General features: G+C 48.5%; 1 protein-coding gene across 1 annotated transcript in view; it reads right to left on the bottom strand.

The window, feature by feature from the left end:
* The window catches only part of CTNNBL1 (catenin beta like 1), a 42,356-nt gene that overhangs the window by 15,261 nt on the left and 12,001 nt on the right, over positions 1-15,094 (bottom strand). The window contains exons 5-11 of the mRNA XM_062623794.1: positions 14,874-14,971; positions 12,797-12,890; positions 11,897-11,988; positions 10,166-10,238; positions 9,833-9,891; positions 9,240-9,388; positions 4,675-4,856 (exon numbers count right to left, since the gene is read on the bottom strand). Of these exons, the coding sequence (XP_062479778.1) occupies positions 4,675-4,856; positions 9,240-9,388; positions 9,833-9,891; positions 10,166-10,238; positions 11,897-11,988; positions 12,797-12,890; positions 14,874-14,971 (747 nt within the window). The remainder of the gene's footprint in view (positions 1-4,674; positions 4,857-9,239; positions 9,389-9,832; positions 9,892-10,165; positions 10,239-11,896; positions 11,989-12,796; positions 12,891-14,873; positions 14,972-15,094) is intronic.

Genomic DNA, 15,094 nt, shown 5'->3' with positions numbered 1-15,094 from the left:
AAATGAAGATGAATTGGACAAACAGCCTTTTGTACCTCATTAGGCTCTCCAAGTGGGCAAAACTAGGCTGGAAATTACCATCCTGAGGAAGCACAGGGGAACCTCCAGCTCATGGAGCAGGTCACAACTGCTGCACTACAGATGCCATTTCAGAGGGAATTTGGTTTTCTCCATCTTTAGCCCACTGAGACTGTTTGAGAGTTTCAGGTTCCAGCTCCGAGAGCTGCTGCAGCCCTGTGGATATGGAGACAAGCTGATCCCCAGCTCTGCAGCAGCAGTTTTTGGCACAGACACACAGCAACCCCCACAGTCAGAGGTCACAACAGAACCATCATTTCAAACCTTACCCTGTATGTACACCAGGAACCACCCAGAGTCCAGCTCCTGCTCACTCCCTGCGGTCACACGCCAGACACTTGATCTCTGCTCCTCCAGCTCAGCTCAGCAGGGCCACCAGGTCCCAGCAGGGTCCCCATCAGGACACCTGAACAGGGCAGATGTCACCATTTCACGTGCCTGATGCAGCCCCCAGGCTCACAGTGGCCAAGAGCACATCTCCACAGTTTGGCCTCTACCTTTCTACCGGTGCTCACTACAGGTAGCTCTGTTACACAGCCGTGTCCTATTAACCACACAGATAAGCCATAAGGAGCGGCTTCAGCCACAGTGTGCTGCACCATGCATGGTGCTCAGCCTTTGGCTTGACACCCCTGGGTCACAACCGGGGGGGAATCACAACCCTTCACCAGGACGATTGCCAGAGGCAGACAGTCACAGAAACCAACACTGAGCATCGGGTGGAATGAGACATTGCTGCAGTAATACCTGTGGCTATTTCTCCACCTTCACCTACTCCACACAGCACCGAGGGGACTCTACAACCCCCAACACCATTCCACAGCCCCGCAGCGCAGCCGTGCCCAGGCCAGACTGCTCACCACAGCCATGGGCTGGCTCCCTCCGGGGCTGGGACCTGGGACACTCGCAGGTATTTGGACCCCACAGACCTGAGAAAATTCTAAACCATTCCTGCCATCAACTAAAAATATTTCTGTTTAGAGCTGTTCAGTGCCCCAGGAAAAGGGAAATTGCTTCAAATGAGATTTTTCTCCCAAACCCAACCTCCTCAGATGCAGATCATCATCTGTACAAAGTCAGGCAAAATTCAGGCACAGATAACACGTACGCAGCCAGACACCACCAGCCTGAGCTCAGGCTCAGATCATCCATAAAGATAGTTAAGAATTTTTCCCTCTCTTGTTTCCTAATTACACAGTATATATAAAGCATAAATATGTGCAGTTTGGGTTTAAAATTGTTCCCAGGCTCCCTAGAGGAAAATAATTTTTAAACAGTGACAGTGTTTAAAATGGAGCTAACCAGCACTGACACCTTTACAGGAGCTTTTAAAGCGAGAAAAATGCATTACAGAGGAGATATTTTTATCAAATTTAATTTGGATTATAAATTTCTTTAATAAATAAAGCTCACCAAGCCCCAGTGAGAGAGGTTTTTTCCACCAGGGTATTTATTATTTTGCCACATCCGGAACACCGCCCTCAAGACAATAAAATAAACAGTATTTTATAGACTGACTCTTGTGTTAACAGCAACACTACCATAAAGACAGACAAGGGGAGTATTTTCCAACCACCATCAGGCACACAGGAAAGATTCTGTGCTCTAAGGACTGAGCACTGCATGAGAAGAGTGTCCCTGCAGTGAAGCACAGCAAAAGCATCCCTGAGCCCTGGCAGTGCAGTACCAGTGGCACTGCTGCTGCTGCTACAGGTGAGGAACACCCAGACCGGCAGTGGGGGGACAGTCTCAGTTACAAGCATCTCTGGCAGGGCCATCCTGTCCCTCTCCCAGTGCTGAATCTCTCAGCATGGCTGTCCTCTAAGCAGGTGTAATCAGGCTCCAGGGTCACCAGCCCATTAAGGACCCCGTAGTTGCAGTGTGACCAGGTCTGTGACCCAGTGGCCTTACAGTGCACCCGTGCACAGCACAGCTCCTTAGAACTGCTTTTAACAAATACTGAGGCCTCTGCTACAAAGCTCTCCTGGTTAATCCTGTAAAGGAATCTCTCCTCCACTGGACACGCACAGGAACGCTCTTGCAGCGGAAGAGGATCATGCTAATTCATTTTTAATGTGAATTTTCTAAACACTGGGAACACAGGATGAAGTTTTTACAGTGCAGAATGACAAGACTGACCACTGCATCCTTTCTGATAAACAAACAAGAAGGAGAGCTGCAGAAGGAAGCTCCTTCCTAGAATAACACAGCACAGAGGCCATTGACTCAGCCACACCAGCCCCACACCATTCTGCACCATTCCCGACCAGCCAGTGGCTCCTGGAGCTGACAGCACTGTCCTGAGCACAGGGGATTGCTGGGCAACATTTAGCAAAGTAAAACCACACTGTGCTGCTGGACACGTGTCGGGACAACGGCTGCGACGGGCTCCGGGCACCTGCGAAACGTCTCAATTAACTCCCTCTTTAGAAATTCAGGGACTCACCTGCCCAGCGATGCAAGACAAAGAAAATTGGACTTACTGCCCCAGCCTTTTAGGGAGAGTTTATTTTAATAAAGCCAATTTCTGGCCTCATCTTGATGTCCTCCGTTTCTTCTGAATACTAAGGAGATGGAGGCACGGCACAGGCTGGATGCATGCATCGCGCTGGTCTCCCACAGGGCACATTTGCCTCTTCTGCTATCACATACACGGGCAGGATCAGGCCTGGCAGAGCTTTCCAGGCTGCTGCCTGATCCCCACAGGAGCCAAGGCTGCACTCAGATGTCATCTGCAGTCTCAAGACTAAGCAGATGAGACAGGGTTTAACCCGCCTTCCCAAACTGGAAATCTAAGTTGATGACATGAGCCACAGGCCCAGATCTTTGCTCAGAGCCTCACGTTCTAGCTCAAGCTTTCTCACAGCAGAATTAAGCAACCTCCTTTTCATGCTGCAAATGAAGATTTCAGAACATCCCCTGAATCCACCATCTGAGCACAACTGGGTATTTTAACACCCAAACCCACGATTTTATTACACCGTCTAGATAAATCAAACCAATCCCTGCCATTTTACCACATACACCTCAGAGCACACAGCAGATTCTATCCCCACCATTACCTGTCTAGGACAAGGCACATGGTCAAGACAGAGGAGGCAGCAGAACCACCTCTGTGGCTGCCGCTGCCTTCGGTAGTGGCGTTAGCAGCTCTTAGCCATGGTGCTTGAACAAACAGCACCAGCTCACCATGGGCAGAGTTTACCAGAAAACAGCTACTGGCTGGATTTGTGCCTCCTTTCCCTCACCAGCCTGTCCGGGGGGGGGGAGCAGAACAAGCAGATGAGGTGACCTCTGCAGTGGGGTCCACAAGAGGGGACACCTCCTGCCTCTGCTTTGGGGAACACTGGTTCTACCCAAGCTGTGAGGACAGCTCCACAACAGGACACATGGGGTTACAGCTCCTGTTTTGTTGCCGATTCCTTTCATTTTCCCTTGGTTTGCTGCGAGAGTTAAGGACGGATATGAGACAAGCCTGAGACCCCCTCACACCTCTCCAGCTTCTGACAACATTCACCCTTTACAGAACTGAGTAATGAACTGACACAAAGCCTCAAGCATCACTGGCAGCATAACAAGCTCATCCCAAGCCACATGCTCAAGAAAGTCCAGACAACGCCAGGAAGATGCTCCAGGGGCTGGAGCAGCTCTGCTCTGAAGCCAGGCTGAGAAAGCTGGGCTGGTTCAGCCTGGAGAAGAGGAGGCTCTGGGAGGCACTAAAGCAGCTCCCAGTGCCTACAGGGGCTACAAGAAACCTGGAGAGGGGCTTTGGACAAGGGCCTGTAGGGACAGGACAAGGGGAATGGCTTTAACCTTCCAGAGGGGAGACTGAGATGAGCTCTTAGGCAGAAGCTCTTCCCTGGGAGGGTGCTGAGGCGCTGGCACAGGGTGCCCAGAGAAGCTGTGGCTGCCCCATCCCTGGCAGTGTTCAAGGCCAGGCTGGATGGGGCTTGGAGCAAGCTGCTCTAGTGGAAGGTGTCCCTGCCCATGGCAGGGGGTTGGAACTGGATGAAATTTAAGGTCCCTTCCAACACAAACCAGTCTGGGATTCTGTGGTTATCAACAAAATAAAAACCATGACATTACCAGAAGTAAGAGGGACTGACCCTGATTCAGTCCGGCACAAGGTCCTGTGGTTAAGACTCCACGGATTTCTGTTAAAGCACTTTTCCAGGGAGAGAGGGGGAAAAAAATAGAAAAAGGGAAAAAAAAAAAAAAAAGGCAACTTCAAAAGCATGCAGTTTATTTCTGCAATGCTTGATGTTCATTGAGTCACACTTCAGTGCTCAGAGCCATGAAAACACTGCTTTTGAGGTGACATTTGTAGTTGCCTCATTACTCTTTTCAAAGGAGTTTTGCATCAGAGTCAGAGCTTCAAACAACAGACCCTACAGGAGTAAAATAACTTATTACCAGCACATGAAATGGAATTGCCAGAAGTGCTGATATCAGAAGGAAGTGGCAAGCATGCTCCCAGCAGCAGGAGGAGCCCTGAACAGGCAGTGATGTGCTGTTCCCTCCCTGCAGGCACGTATCAGACGCTCACCATCCATCCACCTCCACTACAGCAATAAGGAGGATCTGAAGCACACCCACCTTCGTGTTCCTTTTCAGTTGTTCCAACTTTCTTTATCTTTTTGGGTGATTTCATGAAGAGAGGAAAGATGGTTCTCAGGCCCAGAATGTCAACGAACTTGTGGCAGTTATCGGTGCCCTCTGGTCCGATCATGGCGTGGTCCAGCACCTTCAGAGCACTGCTGCGGGAGATCTTCTTCTCTCTGAAAAGAGGCAGATTGGACTTTTCAGGGACATGAGGAGCTTTGGACCACACTATGTTAAAGAGACAGCATGGAAAGGGAAACAGGTATGACAAGGGAAGTTCAAAGAGCCCAAGCACAAGCTCTATGAAAGATTTTCTTCGAGCCAAACCATTATATTGACAAATATTCTTCTCAGAACTGTGGCTGAGAGTATTCTCTTGGTTATTTCTTTTTTAATGTCTTTTATTTATTTTTATTTTCTATTTCATTTTTATTTCATTTTATATACTTTACTGCTATGGTTTTATTTTCTTATTTATTTCCTGGCTAGGGAAGAAGTTATTTCCTCACCACCCTGCAAACAGCAGCACAAAGCAGCAGCAGAGTTGGGTTGGGTACACAAGGCACATACTGACACACCAAGATGATCAGGATTTAGATCTAGTAATAACTCAATTCAATAAAGCAGTAAGCTTGGTAAGCAGAGCTTGGTGGTCAGCTGTAATGAAGAAAACCCCATCTCCAGAAATCACGTGTGGAAGGATGAAGATAGGTTCTGGGCTATTCTGGTTTAATGCAGGTTCAGAATGCTAATGCAACCTGGCTGGTCTAGAAACGCTCTCAAAATGTCTGGTACCTCTTAAGCCAGAAACTGAGGAATTTATAATTCATCCAGGGGAAAAATGAAAACATCCTGGGCAATGGGAACAGAAAAGCAGCCGCTTCCCTTCATGAACCCCTCACAACAGGCAAACTGAGAAGCTTGTGTTGACACCCTGCCCAGAGGGAAGCTGCCCAGCACAGCTGCAGGGCTCCCACTGGCACTGAGCTGTGCTGAAAGCACCGTGTATTGCTGGGAGCTGGTGCAGCTCAGTTCAACCCCAGAGCGGTGCTGGAGGAAGCTCAGCACCACTCCTCCCCTCCACAGACAGCTAAAAATAAAGTACTTCTGAGGCCAGACAATATGAGATGTTTTCAGGGGAAGCAGCTGCATATTGATCAGCATTTAGGAAGGTTGCAGAGAGCTGATCTCTGGAATATGCAATGGTTTAAGTTCAGGCTTTTAGAGATCAATAGCTGCTCGACTGGACTGTCTCCAGTTGATTTTATTTGAAATATTTATTCTTCCGGAGGGCAAGCAGTTTATCTTGGTTTCATCTGTGCTTATTGACGTAACTTTTAGCTGCACACTCATTCAAAGACAAGTACAGGTGAGTGTCACCAGACAGGGAGTGACCGCAGTCTTCACAGGGGACCCCAAGTTACAACTTTATTTGCTAACCATGGTTTTCGTCCTTTTAATACCCCTACATCTGAGAGAACTCTCTTGGTGCATTTATTTTTTCAAAAAGAAGAGGTAAGAACATTATCTGGACTTTCCACATTAGCATAACACAATTCCCCACTTTCAAAATACCAGATTTCCTGGGAAAGTGCAGCATAAAATGGTTCCATTTAATTAACCACCAGATTTGGTAAAGAGACAGTCTAAGTTTCCACAGGGTCATTAGGAACAGCAGGACAAGAAAACATAAAAGGATTTTAACATCATAAAAAAGCCACCCTGGAATGGCTGGAGCTGAGCTCTGGGGAGCTGGATAGAGCTGCCTGTCCTCACCCTGGCTTTTCTGCACAGAGCAAATGCTTTTCCAGCGTGAAGAAAAGCCACTGAGCAGCCACACAGCCAGACCACGCTGCCTGAGCCATGTACATGGCCATGAGCGCCGTCTGCCACGTCTGTCCCTGTGCACACTCACGTGCCCCCAGTTAATAACTGGGAAAGCCACACGTCGTTTTCCCTATGCAACAGGGAATCTTCCCCTGGGAACCGAGCGGCTGCTTCTCCTCCAAACCTTAACACAATTTAGCAGCAAAACCAATGAGCTTCCTGTCACCGTGCGAGGAGCTGACACCACACGCCTGGGCTTCTCTTTTGGCTCTGTAAGGTAAACTGCAGTTAGGTTACCGAGGCTGAGGGGCTCTGCTCTAAAGACTGCTTCCTGACCTAAAAGCATTAAATTGACTTTTATTCCATGTGACATTTATAAACTTTCCACTGGTGGCTCCCACCTTGATAAACCACCTCATGTTTTATAAAGACACTCCATAAAATAAACCAGCCTCTGCTGCTGCCAACATGCAGACCAAATAATAATATACACCCATGCTCTCCCCCTCCCCTCCAAAACCTCCTGCTTCATTTCTGCTGTCACAGGCCCCATCCTGCTCAATCAGGTCTCAGGACACTGACTGCTATCGACATGCACGTGAAGCCCATCACCCAAACTGTGCTCATTTTCAGGTGTTATCACCATCTCCCATAAACCAGTAGAAGTTCTCACAGTACAACATCCCCTTGTACTATTGGCCACACATTCTAAGGCTCACCATAGCAGCAAACAGCCCTGTTTCCATTACTGCCCACAGGAATGTCTCAAGCCTGCTACCTGCTCAGCTGGAAGATGCTCAACTTCCCTGCAGGTCTGTGGGCAGGTCCATTACTAACAGAACAAGCAGGGCAGATGGATCAGGCAGCATGAGATACAGAATGCTGTGTTCTCGAAGGCAGTAACGGAGATCCCAGCCTGGTATCTTTATTCTCACACAGCTTATCTATCTCCCTTCACATCAATAAACTTTCAACTTTGCTTATTTGTCCTTTCATCTGCAGAGACCACGGTACAATGATTAACCACCTTCAAAGTAACACCAAAAAGTAACAGATCTCTGCCCCCAGCCTTCAGAGGACACCGACAGCAGAGAAAAATACTTGTGCCTTGTTTGTGGGCGAGGTGGTCAATCACAGCAGCGTGGCACTGCTCTTCTGCCTTGGTTATTAGGAGGGATCACGAAGACACAGGAGCACGATACTCCCGTGCAGTCCCAGATGACAACTACCACAGCTCCCTCCCCATGTACAACACCAGCCTGCTGTTCCCAAAGCAGAATTGCTCAAGAAAACTGAGCACCTCAAGGAGCTTTTAAACACCCACCAAGAACACTCCAGTGATAACTGTGCTTAACAGAAGTAACAGCCATCTAATATCTTCTGGCTATTAAAACATGTAAAAAACCCACAAGCAAACACACCACAAACCCTTGCAGAGTCAGTTCTCAGGCACCTGGCTTTGTCTGGTGGTTTGAAAGCTCCAGAAACGTTCTGTGTGTCCTCACCAAAGCGCTGTTTGCTCAAACAGCCAGCTAAGAGCTTCAGCTCTTCTAATCTACGTCAGGTAAGTACAAGAGTTAAAATAAACAAGTCCATCAACTGTCAGTACAGCCTGTGCTTATGGGCAGCAGTGACAGAAGCTTCTGAAAAATATTTCACGATTTGTTACCTTTCTTTCCCCACTGTCACTTTACCAACCCCATCCATAGGTCCCAAAGCATTGAACATTGAGGTCTTGGACACTCCTTCATTAGACAAGCTGCTGCTGGCAGTTCAGTCATGCTTTGTCCCTCCTAATCCTTTTGCAACTACTGATGGGGAGAAACGTATCCAGGAAGAAATTTCCCTCGTGCTAATTTTCCAGCTGGGATCCTGGTGCAGAGAGTGGCAAACAGCAGAGCCCAAAAATGGGGAAAAAGCCATTAAAAACTGAATGCTGGTCCCACCCACATGGCAAAAATGCCAAGTCATTAGTTCTGCAAGGCTGGCTTAGCAGCTTAGCGCTCAGGCAGGGGGAGCCTTCCCTCTCGGTCTTAGTTTTGGAGCTTTTCTTTAATTAGCCTGAAGAAAACCCAGCGTTCCTGTCTGAATAATCCACGTTCGGTTCTTTATTCAGTTCCCTGCTGCTGCACATGAGCCAGCCGCGCGCTGCAGGAACACAGCGCCTCGTGGTGGCATTTGCCAACCAACCCCACAGTCTGGAGGAAGCCAGCCAGCACAGAGGACACCAGACAGGATGGGGCGAGGGTTGAGGAGGAGCTCTGGTGACTCACGGTGTGACAGGATACACACAAGAGAAACAAATACCTGTGCCCACTTCACAAAACCAGGTTTTGTATCAATACCCCCAAAAACTGGAGGACACAGAGCACAGCAAAGCTTCAACCGGCGACAAAAGAAAAATGTTTTCCCTACACACATCCAAAGGTTCTCCCTCACAGGGGTCTTAAATCCTCAAGGGATTAGTGGCCTGACCCATGGCATTCTTCCACCTGGGGGTCTGCCCCACTGACCTGCACAGTTACTTTCCTGAGGCTCCGTAGTAACCCCTGTTCTTAGGAAACAGGGCTAAAGACAGAGTGGAGCTTATGTCTGAGAAGGTCTGACATACATGTTGGAAAGACAGACAAATACGCTAACAGAAGTTTTAGAAACAGAAAAACACAACTATCTAGCCAGAATGCGTGTTGGCATGTCAAAGGCAGGCAAGAAAACCACAGCTGTGTGGGTACCTCAGCATCAGGTTCATCAGCTGTAGACCCTCGCCCTTCAGGAAGCGATCCCGGTTGGAGCTGAGCATTAGGCAGGAGCAAAGGGAGTCAAAGAGGTTCTCCATCATTTCCTGTTCTTCAGCTGTACCAGGGTTGTGTCGTTTAAACACCTACATGACAAAGAAAGCAGAATTACCTCAAATGGAGGGCCCACTGTGGTGCACACCATTGTAGGGCACACGAACATCTTCTATCACAAGCCTTCAGCATTAGATGTGCCCAAGCCAGCAATCGCACCCATCATCAATGCACTCCCTCTTGTAACTCTGCTGCCCTGATCCCTTACTGACTAATGTGTGACTTAAAGACCATACAAGCCTTCAAAGGGAAAGGCAAATTCACCACTGGCAGTTCACAGAAGCACATGGATAAGCTCATTACCAGAGAGCCCCTGGCCGAGTCACGCAGGGACGATGCCACCAGTAAACAGAAAGCACAGCAGTGCTTCAGCATCTCCTGCCTGCCACGGCAGTGCTACACCCAGAGCCTGCTCCACCTCCTCCCACCCAGCCCAGGAGCCTCCAACGCGGAGAGGACGTGTGTGAATTACTCACGGATAACTGCTGAAGCAGCACATCGATCCCATCCAGCTCCCCAAGCAATTCTCTGTTGTCTAGACGGAGGTGGGGGGAAGGGGAAAAGAGAGAGAAAAATGAAGCTAACTGTCAGATTTTACAGCCATCTAACACTGATACATCAGCAAACAAAATCAATACGGCTTGACAGAGTACAAAAGCCGCAGAGAAGGAGAGGATGCATGAGTCTGCAGGAAAGCACAGCACAGGAAGAGCTCAGCAGAGGATGCCAGAGGCAGAGGAGTGCTGCTGTGGTCAGAGAGAAGCCTGACTCCCACCCTACCAGGATACTGATACCAGGGCACATCTCACCATCGTTATTCTGGAGCAGGATAGCCAGCACCTCACTGCAGTACAGCTTGTTGGCGTCAAAAGGCATCTTTGCCTGTTGGTGAAGGAGGAACAAGAGACCCATCAGGGCACAGCACCGCTTCACTGTCTTCAAGAACACATTAATCAAATCCCCAGGTGTCTGGGCGACACTTAAACCAAATACAGTGAGAATATTGCAGTATGGCCGTGACAAAGCAGCAATGACCGCCTCCAGGCTGGGGGTGTGCTCACACACAGGGGTAGCAACAGCTCTGATCCCTCCCCTGCTGTCCTACAGGAGTAGGTTTGACCAAGTTGGCTCACACCCCCCAGCACAGTATAACCATGAGGTTACATGAGCATGTTGGGCTCATCCCTATTCTGAAAGGCTGCGCTGTCACCGACACCTGAATTTCAGACTATACCTCACAGTGACACAAAATAGAAACTGCAGAGTTTCACAAGGGTCCTGATGTCCCAGTCACTGAACACAGGGTGGGTTTAGCCTGCACAGTCACAGCATTTCAATTTCCTTCGCTCCCTTCATAACTCAAATATGTTAAGAGAAATCATAATGAAACCAAACTGCTGAATTTGAAGAAAAAGCAAGGATGCCTTCAGAACCACATCCTGAACAACCTGAACATCCATTTTTGGTGGCACCACACTGAGGAATCCAAGCTGTGGTTATTCTGCTCTCCACAGGTCCTCAGCCTTTCAGCTGCCAGTGCAATCATGAGGCTGGCAGCAGCACAGACCTTCCTGAACTAAAATTACCTTCACTTTCAGGGTTTTGAGCAAAAGGAATACAATTATGCTAGTACCTGTAGTGAGAAATTATAGGTTATTTTGGCTAGCAAGTACATGAGGTACACAGAGGGGTATCTGCACATTTACAAAGCTGAGGAAGTATTTCTGTGAATCAGAGGCCTTTAACCATAAAGACGTTAAAATATAGAAGTGCCAAGGCCTTACTAACAGGGTTAGGAAAGGTCAGAACCTGTTTGCTCTATTTCCCTCCCTAATTCTGAGACAGCTGAACTGTCCATTCCTTTCCTGCAGGATTTTCCAGGGAATGTTTAGGCATCTCTTCACACAGGACAGAGCAGCTCACTTTGCAGCTCACTGCCATAGGATGCAAAGAGTACTGAAAAGTCATTTTGAATTCAGAATGCAATTAGAGGAGTTCAAAGAAAAAGCCACCAGCAGCAGTTAAACAAAGGCACCACTTGAAACCCAAAGAAGTGTTAGAAACACAGGAAGCACAGGCATGAAGTGTTCTGCAATAGTTCCCCCGCTCACTGGTTGTCAGCTTTTATACCCCTACAAATCTCAGCCACAGACCAGAAATCCACCATACAGGAATCAAACCAACAGAAAAGAAATGCTGTAAGACATCAAGACAAGATGCAATCATGTTCATTTAAACTAAACCACAGAGGACACAAACACCGATTTTTGCCTTGCTGTCCTTAGCTTGGCTTCTGTAACACACACACACACACACACACCTGGCTTATTTTACTAACTGGTTTGGAGGAGGAAGGCAGGCGCTGGGAGAGTTCTGGCACTACTGGTGCTTGAGGTAAGGAACGTGGTGGTACTTACACATTGAACCAACTCCTTCCAGACAGTCTTGGGCCTTTCAGTTGTGCCAAGCACCGTGTGGATCACAGCAGCTTCTGGTTTTTATTGGGCTATCTCCCAAATGACAGGGGAAGAGGAACTCACCTTCAGCCTCTTGAGCAGCCACTGCATGAGGCCCTGCTGCGCAGCCTCTGTGCACATCTCCGGACGGAACTCTGCCATGTTCTCAACGATGGCTGAAAAGAAAGACACAGAACACAGGTTCCCACCTGCAGCTCTGGCCTGCGCCAGCTCTGCTTTGCTGGGGTTGCACCACTCTCCTCACATCTTGCTCCAAAAACCACCTTTGTGTTGAGCGAGACTTAGGCTGAGTTGTACAATACCCTCTGTTTTCACACTGCCCACACAGCCCATCCTCAGTGTGACACCAGCTCCTACTTGAAGAAGCCCAAGATACTTCCCAATTCTCACTGCTCAGAACTAAACTAACAGGAACAGCAGCAGTAAAACTTCCAAACCTCATGTTTCCAGTCGCCCTCCTTCTTCCAGTCCTCGGGAGATGACAGTCTCAAATTATGGTCTAAATGCTAATAACAGGCACATACTGCAAAGCAGTTACTGTGCTGTGCTGAGACCGGGGAGAGGTAATGATGTACTTCCAGGAAATGCAAATGTTTTACTATTTGGAAGTTAAATATATTGCTAAGACATAAACAGCTCTTGCAACAGAATGAGTAGAGCTCACAGTAAGAACACAGTAAATACGGGGGCCGTGGAGATCTCCTGGTGCAGCTTGAGCTGTGCAGCAGCACCTCCCTGTGTACCCGCTTTGGGAGGAGGCCCCTTACCAGCAGCCAGGCACCAAACACTGGCACAGGGGACAAGGCTTTGCCACAAGCTTCAGTTGTGCTTGAAAAGCTGCACTGGGTCCTCAATGGTAGGGCTGGGCAATTCAGAGGGGAAGGAGGGAGGGAAGGAAGGGGAGGGATAACCCACCCCCTTTGTACAACATCGAGAAAGAAGTGACAGGCAACAGCCACTTACCCAGTGTGTTGTGGACACCATCAGCTTCCTCCTTCACACTTTCATCCAGGCGCTCCAAATTCTGGACCAACAAGGCCACAACCTGGCCCTCCACCTGAACACCAGGAAAAGAGAAAAGAGGTGACTGAAAAAAGAGGAAGATAAAGGAGAGAGAATGGGGGGTAATAATAAAAGTCAATAAGCTGTACTGAAGCATCCTGCCAGGCATGAGCAGAAGGCATTAACAAGTCTTGCTTTAAAATCTCCAAGGAAACAAAGGAATCACTGAGTAGATCTGCTGCTGTGTTTGCCCTAATTAATTAAACAACTTTTGTGTTTCAGATTAAACAGGAAAACATCTGGAGGAAAACATGCACCTTGTCACAGTCTTATTTCCTGAACCAGCCTGATTGATTCATAATCCCTCGCAATGCCGAGCGGGAGGTGCTATGGGCAGGCTGGCAGCCCTTTGAGCAGCTCCATTTCCACTGGTCACACTGGTTTGCCCTTATTCCTGTTCTATCTTCCACCTTAGGGGGTACAGAAACCTGAAGGACTGATGCTTACACACACAGCCTCAAATCCAGAAGCTGAATGGTCCCCAGTGGAAGCCTCCCTTGGTCTGAGCAAGCTGAACATTCCAAGCAAGCCAATGAGACCCAGAGATCAACGTCAGGAGCAGGAACCCACACCTGCAGGTGGGGCCTCCTCCCCAAAAACGCATCACAAGTAGTAAGTGTGCTTTTAAGGCTGCAATTGCGCAGAGTCCACCCTGACTTTGGCTAACGCTCCATTACAGACATGAGCTTGGGAGAGTTAAACAAAAAAACATTTCCCATTCTAACTACTAGCTTTGGGCCCACTGAACACACAGAAGCAGTACAAGTATCAGCTGGTGTGGAAGGGAGTGCAGCAATCTTCCCAAATCCCTACAGCATTACACCCCCTTTCTTCAAAGAAAGAAGAAGTCACCTCAAAAGTAGAGATCTAAACATTTCTCCCAAGATATGCCTGGCCTGTTCCTTTCAAAGAGGACAATAAAGCCTCTAGAACTTGGCTATTATCAGTGACAAGGGAAACAAAGAAGGAACTTCACTTGATTTACTACCTTGCTGCACATTTTACAGAAAACATCTTCTGCAGCAGCCCCTCTCCATCTCATCATCCGCAATCTGCCCACAAAGGAGGGTAATTACAACAGCCCAGAGGGCAGCTGGAGGAACACAGCTTGGGGCCACCGCCTTTAGCCTCTGGAGGTAACACCACAGGGACTGGACACAAAGGATTGTAGAACAGAGCAGCCAAACAAAGCAAACAAAGAAAACCCCTAATTCCCACTCTTCCAATTTCAACATGATAGTTTATAGAACAAGACACAGCCATAGGGATTCAGACAAGCAGCACCAGCCAGGAGGAGCTGCCTAAAGGCAGGACCCACAGATCTCAGGCTTTGGGGGGGCAACACTTCTCCAGAGGGCATCCTCCTCCTGCATCCAGCCCAGATGCCAGAAAAAGGGGAAGTCTCCTACCACAGAGGCCAAGAGGCACTCCAGAGGGTTAACCAGGCAGGAGAGTGAGCCATGCAGCCTCTGCCACACATAGGTTGTCTAATCTCTGCACCAAAAAGGATCATGGCCTCTGAACCCTCCTCTACCTGTAAAATGCATTCCCCTGTTAAATGAAAACTTGTACTTCTTGTTAGGAAAACCACACACCCTCCCTATAACAAGACGTTCCAGCTCAAGCACAGATTGGGGGTTTGAAACAGGAGTTCCTGGGTAGAAGGCAACTGACTCCTGCGCAAGAAGCCAGACTGAAAACTCACGGTGGCCCCGTTGTCCTTCAGATAAAGATCAGAGCCCTGCCATGAACTTCAGCTTTTCACGGGTGAACAGGTCACCCCTTCCCCGCAAGAAGGAAGAAAAATGCAAATGAAGCTCAGCAGGACACAGTCCAAGGCACAAACATCACTTCAGGCTCCCTCCCCACACAAAACAATCTCCAGCCTACGCATGTTTTGCAATATGAGCGTGTTCCTTCCAGAAAGGAGTGCTTCAGCAGACGTCAAGCATTGACATTCCTGGAGTTCACAACTTACCAAAGCGTCTATGAGGACTTCAGCTCCTTCTTCACTCTCATGGAGAGTATCAATGTCTGTCAGCTCTTGAAGCAAGTCTACCACTGCTATGGAAACATGTGCCAGGCGTTAAGGACAACTGACAATTGGGGCAGACACATGTAATATCTACGGCAGATTGCTCTTGTTTCAGCATGCTCCCAACAGGATCCAAAACAAGTGGTAACACTGCAGCAGTGGGC

Source organism: Pezoporus occidentalis, unplaced genomic scaffold, assembly GCF_034315485.1.
Source record: "Pezoporus occidentalis ecotype Australia unplaced genomic scaffold, CSIRO_AGI_Poc_V1 ctg259, whole genome shotgun sequence".
NCBI lineage: Eukaryota > Metazoa > Chordata > Aves > Psittaciformes > Psittacidae > Pezoporus > Pezoporus occidentalis.
Note: the sequence above shows the minus strand (reverse complement) of the source record. Positions and strands in the feature narration are given on the sequence as shown.